The sequence below is a fragment of the Mauremys mutica genome, chromosome 9, assembly GCF_020497125.1.
Source record: "Mauremys mutica isolate MM-2020 ecotype Southern chromosome 9, ASM2049712v1, whole genome shotgun sequence".
Taxonomy (NCBI): domain Eukaryota; kingdom Metazoa; phylum Chordata; order Testudines; family Geoemydidae; genus Mauremys; species Mauremys mutica.
Genome location: NC_059080.1, coordinates 8,133,108 through 8,142,078, shown reverse-complemented (window position 1 = coordinate 8,142,078; position 8,971 = coordinate 8,133,108). Strand labels below are relative to the sequence as shown.

Sequence of the window (8,971 nt, the reverse complement as noted above, 5' to 3'; positions counted from 1 at the left end):
GTAGTTGTAGATGTAGATATAGCTATAACCTCCTATAGAGGCACTGCTCTTTTCTTCCACATCTTTATTTTATCCATCTCAACCCGCATGTGTGTAACATACCTAATATCAAAGTGTGTTTAACGTCCTTGACATATATGGCAATACATGTACAGTAACAGAATTTTGGATAGTTCATATGAGTAAAAATTTAAACCTGTTTTGCTTATTTTACTTTGTTAGTTATGCATGTTTCTCATGTACATGAGATATGTTATAGCCCCACATATATTTGTGTGTGGGTCTACATAGGTTCACATTCTAGATCTGTAATTATTTTGTGGGGTTGTTAAAAAAAATCAACCTTTCATTGTACTTTATATTTAGTGTTTATACTTTATCTGTAATACTAGTCAGGTACAGTAGCTCAGTAGAGTACAATATTAACCCAAATGACTTTTTGGAATAATGACAACTGAAAAAATCTTTTCTTTTTCTTTTTTTTATTTCTTTCTTCTTTAGATTCTGTATCTTTATTCAGGAGCATAAGGTTGCTTGCTGATCACAAGAAGATGTTGCTGTGGCTCGTTCTGGTTTTGTCAGCCCCGGTTTCTTCTACAAATGCAGATCCTGACATCTCGGTGGGAATTTGCAATGTTTGCTCGTGTGTGTCGGTTGAGAATGTACTGTATGTCAATTGCGAGAAGGTTGCAGTCTACCGACCAAATCAGCTCAAACCACCTTGGTCTAATTTTTACCATCTTAATTTTCAGAACAACCTCCTGATTATTCTATATCCAAATACATTTCTTAATTTTACACATGCAGTGTCCCTGCAACTGGGTAACAATAAATTGCAGAACATTGAGGGAGGAGCATTCCTTGGGCTCAGTGCATTAAAACAGTTGCACTTGAACAACAATGAATTAAAGATTCTCCGAGCTGACACTTTCCTTGGCATAGAGAACTTGGAGTATCTCCAAGCTGACTACAATTTAATCAAGTATATTGAACGGGGAGCCTTCAATAAGCTTCACAAGCTGAAAGTCCTCATCCTTAATGACAATCTGATTTCGTTCCTGCCTGATAATATTTTTCGATTCGCTTCTCTAACCCATCTGGATATACGAGGGAATCGAATACAGAAGCTTCCCTACATTGGAGTTCTGGAACACATTGGTCGAGTTGTCGAACTGCAGCTGGAAGATAACCCTTGGAATTGTACCTGTGATTTGTTGCCTTTGAAAGCCTGGCTGGAGAATATGCCCTATAACATTTACATTGGAGAAGCTATCTGTGAAACGCCCAGCGACTTGTATGGAAGGCTTTTAAAGGAAACCAATAAGCAAGAATTATGCTCCATGGGGACTGGGAGTGATTTTGATGTGCGCATTCTGCCTCCATCCCAGTTGGAGCCTGGTTACAGCACGCCTAATGGCCACACTACGCAAACGTCAATGCACAGATTAGTCACAAAGCCTCCGAAAACTACAAATCCTTCCAAGATCTCGGGGATAGTAGCAGGAAAAGCGCTCTCTAATCGCAATCTCAGTCAAATTGTGTCTTACCAGACCAGGGTTCCTCCTCTAACTCCTTGCCCAAGCCCATGTGTCTGCAAAACTCATCCTTCTGATTTGGGATTAAGTGTAAACTGCCAAGAAAGAAATATAGAATCATTGGCCGAACTCGTACCAAAACCTTTCAGTGCCAAGAAACTGCATGTAAATGGCAATTATATTAAGGATGTGGACACCTCAGATTTCATTGACTTTGAAGGGCTGGATTTACTACATTTAGGCAGCAATCAGATTGCAGTAATCAAAGGGGCGGTTTTCCGCAACCTTACAAATTTACGGAGATTGTATCTTAATGGCAATCAGATAGAGCGGCTGAGTCCAGAAATATTTGCTGGCCTCCACAATTTGCAATATCTGTATTTGGAATACAACGTTATCAAAGAAATTTTAGCAGGCACCTTTGACTTAATGCCAAATTTGCAGTTGCTCTATTTGAACAACAATCTTCTTAGAAGTCTGCCGGCTTACATTTTTGCTGGTGCTCCACTGGCTAGACTGAATCTGAGGAACAATCATTTCATGTATCTACCTGTAAGTGGCGTTCTTGATCAGCTAAAATCTCTTACACAAATTGATTTGGAAGGTAATCCGTGGGACTGCACTTGTGATTTAGTTGCTTTAAAGCTATGGCTGGAAAAACTAAATGAAGGTATTGTGGTGAAGGAATTAAAATGTGAAACACCTGTTCAGTTTGCTAACATTGAACTGAAGTCTCTCAAAAATGAGATCTTATGTCCTAAACTTTTAAACAAGCCATCTGCTCTGTTCACTAGTCCTGTGCCTGCTGTCACTTTTACTACACCGTTGGGTCCAATTCGAAGTCCTCCTGGTGGCCCAGTTCCATTGTCCATCCTAATCTTAAGCATACTAGTTGTACTTATTTTAACAGTGTTTGTTGCTTTTTGCCTTCTTGTCTTTGTGCTTCGGCGCAACAAGAAACCAACAGTAAAGCACGAAGGAATTGGGAACCAAGAGTGCAGTTCCATGCAACTGCAGCTAAGAAAGCACGACCACAAATCAAACAAAAAAGATGGACTGGGCGCAGAGGCCTTCATTCCTCAAACCATTGAGCAGATGAGCAAAAGTCACACTTGTGGCTTAAAAGAATCCGAAACAGGCTTCACATTTGCTGATCCACAAGGGCAAAAAGTCATTCTGAGAAATATTACCGACAAGGAAAAGGATTTATTGCATATGGATGCCAGAAAAAGACTGAGCACAATTGATGAACTGGATGAGTTGTTTCCTGGGAGGGATTCCAATGTATTTATTCAGAATTTTCTTGAAAGTAAAAAAGAATACAACAGCATAGGGGTCAGTGGCTTTGAAATACGTTATCCAGAGAAACAACAAGACAAAAAAATCAAGAAGTCATTAATAGGTGGTAATCATAGTAAAATTGTAGTAGAGCAAAGAAAGAGTGAATATTTTGAACTGAAAGCTAAACTTCAAGGTTCACCTGACTACCTACAAGTCCTTGAAGAACAAACAGCTTTGAATAAAATATAAGTCATGCAAACTTATTTCTTACAGAGGACATCTATTTAATGATAAAAGTGCCTTTTGTTGACTTTTAACTTCCGAATACTATATTATATTGGTAGGCATAGAGGCAGGTATATCCAAGGGTATCTGTCTGTAGCTGCATATGATTTGTCAAGTAGAGGAGAATTTCCTTAATAGATTTTACTACATAAAGCTGATACCCTCTGGAATCCTGTAGGGATACTGCAAACTCTATTGCCAAAGGGATGCTTTAGACACATATTACACTGAATTTAACCTCAAAAGGCATATATGTTTTGTACCTTAAATGCAAAACCTTTGTCTCCTTGTGATTTGTAAGAGCAAACACAAGAAAACTGGTACCAGTGTTTGTACCTCAGCTGGGTCCTTCATCTTGCACGTGGATTAAGTTGGTGGAACTGGAGTAATCCTTTGATTTGTGGTGTTGTAACGGCACTGTTTAAAGATTATCTGAAAAGTAAAAAGCATGCAAAGAGAGAACATTCAATAGTATGTGTAAATCGGTTACATTTATGGCCTGCATCTTGAAACCACTGGATTTATAATGTTAAATTGTGCAAATATTTGTTTAAAATATACCATGCATAAATACCTATAAAATAAATTTGACCCTTGAAGTATACCTGTCTATACATAAAATTTAAAAAAAAAAGAAAAGAAAAAAAAAGTGTAACCTGACTTCTGCAGCATTTGTAGTGATATGAAGAAAATACTTGATGTTCATGCAGACTCTTATGTAAGACTCAAATTCAATTAAGACTAGAGTTCCTTCTCAGTTATGTGAAACTCCTCCAACCCCAAAAGGTTGACCAGACTTTTCAAAGTGCTTACTGTGTGAGCGTAGCAGAAATTATTTTTGTAAGATAATTCATATTTATGAAATACTTTGTATACTAAATAGGAAAATATGTACTCCGTAATATGTATTTAATATGCCTGACTTGTTTTCCTGATCACAATGTATTAATAATTCAGTATAAATTAAAAACAGAACAATATACCAAACAAAAACTGGTGATAAATTGTATAGAATTATCCGGGATCCCGTGATCAGGTATAATAATAATAATAATAATAAAAAAAAAAGTTCTGTACTATTCTTGTGAAATTAGTATATTATTATCTTATTTCAGATTTGTTACCAATGGTGCATTTTAAAATAGATTCATTAGTTTTTTAGTATTGTGTGTCAGGCAATTATTTGCCATCAGTTGTCTTGCTTTTCAGGGTCCTGCAGCTTAATCTAAATAGTTTTCACTACAAGTATTTACAGGCATTAATGAATAAGGGTAATAGTTTAATTGTATATGCGTCAATTTTTTGACCCTTTATCTATTTGACTGCTGTCAGTCAGCTAATGAATCATAACAGGAAACCATATGGCAATCATGTGTCTATCAAAGCCACATTGTAAAATGTATTTAATGGTCTTGGTTTAGTTCAGAGTATTTTGTAGTCCACATCTATAAAGAATAGAAACTTGCCTTTGTGAAAGCTGAATCTCAATTGATAGCAACAAATGGTCAAGATAGAAAACACCCCCTTTTTCTCACTGATGGTAACTTAAGATCACAGTAGGCATGTATTGGTAAAGCATCATACAGAAAATCTATTCTCCATGCCTGATTCAGAGCCCATTCAAGACAATAGGGGCTTCTCCACTGATGTCAATGGACTTTGGATCAGTACCTTGCTGCCATAAATTCTCCCTCCCCCCCACATGCCTTTTAAAATCAATACATAAGTCTATCAAGTTGCAATAGAAAATAAACATTAATGTTTTCATGAATTCCAAGTGGCAGCTATTACAACAAAGCCCGATAGCACTACTATGGTTAAGGCTGTGTCAGCATTTTCCAGTCTAAACCTCTAATTTCAGGGCTTTATAACACTGCTGTAAAATTTTATTCTGGGATGATCCTTGGCATAATGCCTGGAATATTTTTTTAACAAAGTTTTTTAAAAGCATCAGCGCTTCTTTATTTTAAAGAGAGAGAGAGAAGAAAGAAAGTGAGAGATATTTTCTACTTGTAATTTCAAAAGGTTTTTTTGTTTGTTTTCTAATTTCCCCATGGTACAAAATGTATGAGGGACTTTAGACATTTTTTTAAATAAATAAACAATGGAGTGGTTCGTCTTTGAAAAAGCTGCTATTACACATGCGCACTAACTTATTTAATCCAAAATGTCAGAGGGATTTTCTGGATATGGTTACTATGCATGCATGTATTCCTGGCCTAAAAGATTCCTAATTGCCTGTTGACCCAAATCACTGCACAGGCTCTGAGGAAAGTGTTTTAGTTTATTGTGTCAAGAGCCTATGGATTAAGGAATCTTAACAATGTACTGAAATGCTAGACCATAAAGGCACCATCAGCCATCTGAGGTTGCTGCCTTCCACTCCGTACTGCACAGCTTTGAGAATGCGTCAAGGGTCACTGAGATTTGCCACGGCAGAGAGCATTTGACACACTTCAAGCCTCATCAGAGCCTCTGTCTCATATCCTTCTGTTGCGAGAGGTGCATTAAAAAGAATACGCAGCGATTTAATAAATAAATGCTACGTTGTGAGTGTTGTTTAAAGGTGATATATTTGTGGTTGATATTGATCAGAGTTAACAGAACAACAGTTAAGGTTGATATGCCTCCCTCATGAATTGGGTCCGGTCCTCCCCTCTTCCGCCTGGGGAAATCTCCCATTGACTGTTTAAGAGAAGAATAACTTTGCCATTATGCCCTCATTGGTCCCCTTCCAGCAAAGCATTTAATCACATGCCCAACTTTAATCATGTGCAATGAGAGTACTCATGAGTTTAAAGGTGAGCACAGGCTTTAGCGTGTTGCTGGATCAGGGCCTAAAGGCATGGTAGCATTGGCATTGGGAGCAGGTGGAGGAGCATTGTTGTGTAATACACAGTTCGTCCCTGCTGTAGAACCCTTATTCACGGTGGTGATCACTTTGCTCCCATGAGTTGTCTGACTGAATTCAACAGGGTCAATGGAATGTATACTCACCAGTGTCAATAAGGGTTGCTCAGTCTGGGCATATCGTGTAGGTTTCTTAATAGTGTTTTACATACATGGTGCAATACCTAGGCATAGCAGTGTGAGTAAAAAATAAATAAATTGCAGAAGTGGGCAAACCACTATATTTCTTTGATGCTGTTGATTTAAATGACAATCTGAATGTTAGTTTACTTCCTCCAGTATTAAAGGACAGTGTATGTGTCTGGATAACCGTTTAGTGGAATGGTCATTCCAATCGAATGCTAGTCTAGCCAGGAAAGGCACTCTTCCATGTGGCTAAACAGACCAGGCCAGCCTTTGCATTATATTGATTTGAGTGGCTATATCGTTACAGTGGCTGCAATGACATACATGCAGCACTAAAGCAGTGAAGGTGTTAACATAATTTATTGTGTTCTTTGTATTATAAATCAAGTTTACATTTTTAATGAAATCAATAAAGTGTAATCATTTATTTGAAAGAGAAAAACTTTGTGCAATTTTCTCAGAAAACAGTTATAATAATGCAGCAATTTGAGTCCAGACATCAATTGACATTTTGCATTTAGTTTTCCAGACTGAGAGTAAATAAATCGAAAGATAATCCAAAAGGTAATTTTTAAAGCCATAAGGGTATACATTATAAAAGGCATGGCCTTGTGAATAATGTTAACAAATGTCTCAGAGTTAACAAACACATCTAGAAATTGATGGTGGTAAACTATCTATAATATTTTTTGCATGATTTGTACATTGCTATTGTATGAAATGAGCACAGTGGGATATTTTATTTTTTATTTTTTGTTTTACTTAATTTTATTTTGCATCCAAAGAGTTGGGAAGGAAATATAACAAGAATGTATTGATAATTGCTCTATTTTGAAATAAAGTAAAGAAAGCAAAATGTATTGTTTTTACCCTGCCTTGATCATTCCTATTTTTAGATTAGTTTATAAAGAAAATAGAGTCAACTTATAATATCCAGTATAATGTAAAACTCAGAAAAAATGTTTCAGTGACCTTTGTTTGCTTTCAACAACATCAAAATATTAGGCAGAATTTATTTAAAAGATTTGTATGGAAATATTAATAAAATTGTTTGGTACAATCATATTTCTGAAACTAGACTTTGTTAAATGTCTATAATATTCTCTTTGAGTTTGTTTTCAGAAGAGAGAGAAAAACTGTAAAGTAATTAGACATTATTTTATATTCATAGATATTAGGGCAAATATTTTAAAATATTTATGAAAGTTTATCGCACTATTCAGTGTTTAGATCAAATCTACTTGCTTACTCACCCAAATAGTCTCACTGAAGTCAAAGTAGTAGCATGAGCAGAACGTAGCCTCTAGTCAGTTTCTGATCTCTTCCACATTGAAATGCCTGGAAGTACAATCATACAATGTCAAGGACATTTGTCTTGACCCTGATCCCCTCTCATTAATCAGTTTGTATAAGACAATTTTGCAAAGGATCAAAATTAATTTATGTTTAATGAATTCCCTACAAATATCCATCCACCTGCCTTTATTATAGCTTAGAAGCATTTGTAGCTGAAAGTCAAGAGGAGACCATCAGGTAGCTTAGGCTCCAAATTTAGATTTTTGTATTAAAAATGTTTTACAAATCTTAATAAAAATCTTCATGAGCGAAAAGATTAAACATTCCCCTGCGGTCCTAGATTAAACATGCAGCATGGCAGCCAAATATGGGAACCAGAGTGAGATACAGACTTAAGAAGTCAGGACTTAATGCTGATTTTTTTTCTTTTCATTGTGCAAGAGCAGTGAAACCTAGAAAGTGACCCAAAAGCACTAGTCGTGAAAAGTATAGGCCCAGTCATGCAGTCAATGGGAGTTCCTGCTGAGTAATAACTTGAAGATTAAGCCCTAAAGTAGTTTTTGAAAATTATTTCATTTGTAGTTATGATGGTGTTATTAATAATATAGATACATACATTTGTTTTCTAAAAATACAGGCTTGTTAACTTGATGGTGTATCGTTTGTATGCCTTGCATTGGTTGTACTGTATTTTTAACTGCAATGCAAATTTACTAAACACATTTTGCAGTGACTGATACTGTGCTGAAAAATAAAAATACAAAGGCAACTTTCAGGGATAAAATCTTCTCACAGATACACTAGTGTTAATGTAGTGTATCTCCACTGACGATACTGGAGTTTCTCCAGATTTACTTTGGTGAGCATGACAGCCGAAATTGGTTCTGTAATTGTAAGGGCTGGACCCATTGAAGTCAGGAGGGTGTTTGGTCATTGCTTTTAGTTGGAACGTGATCAGTCCCTAGAGTAAAGACAACATGCTCTTGCTTCTGCTGCCATTAAGTCAGTGGTGAAGCTAAGATTAACTTAATTAAGAGTGGTATTTAATCTAGTATGGGCTTGATCCAATGCCGACTGAAGATAATGGCAAAACTCTCATTGATTTATGTGCTGTGAGACATTATATAATAATATAGATGCCCAAACATGTTAGTTTGCTGTTTTGAATCCCTACATTTAGTATGTACAAAATTGCCTTTCCTATAACAGCATTTTTCTCAGGATCGCTACAGTACAAACATGTATTTGGAGGGTAGTAGATATTTAATAATAATAGAACCCCAAACACCTCAAAATTATTCAAGTGATGATCCTGGATTAGATAAAAATGTTATGGATACCAGTAACCCTTTATCCTAACCCCACTCCTCCTGAGATAAATAAGGGCCTTATGTAAAGATCTTTACTTTATTAGTGATTTTTTCATAGCCATTAATAATATTTAACCCTGTTTTAGATATTGTCTGAAAGCCATGCATTTTGAGTACTTTACTATGTGTAAAATATCAATCCTTATTCACTGACTCCCGTGCTATACT

The 8,971-nt window shown here is 36.1% G+C and overlaps 1 protein-coding gene across 1 annotated transcript; it reads left to right on the top strand.

Moving 5' to 3' along the window:
• The first annotated feature begins 536 nt into the window (after nt 1–536).
• On the top strand, nt 537–4,016 carry SLITRK4 (SLIT and NTRK like family member 4). Its single transcript, XM_045029462.1, has one exon. The coding sequence runs from the start codon at nt 552–554 to the stop codon at nt 3,063–3,065; it is 2,514 nt and encodes an 837-aa protein (XP_044885397.1). The 5' UTR covers nt 537–551; the 3' UTR covers nt 3,066–4,016.
• The last annotated feature ends 4,955 nt before the right edge of the window (nt 4,017–8,971 follow it).

Bases quoted from the DNA above. Each gene is read 5' to 3' on its own strand.
- SLITRK4 (XM_045029462.1), top strand. From the start codon at position 552: ATGTTGCTGTGGCTCGTTCTGGTTTTGTCAGCCCCGGTTTCTTCTACA.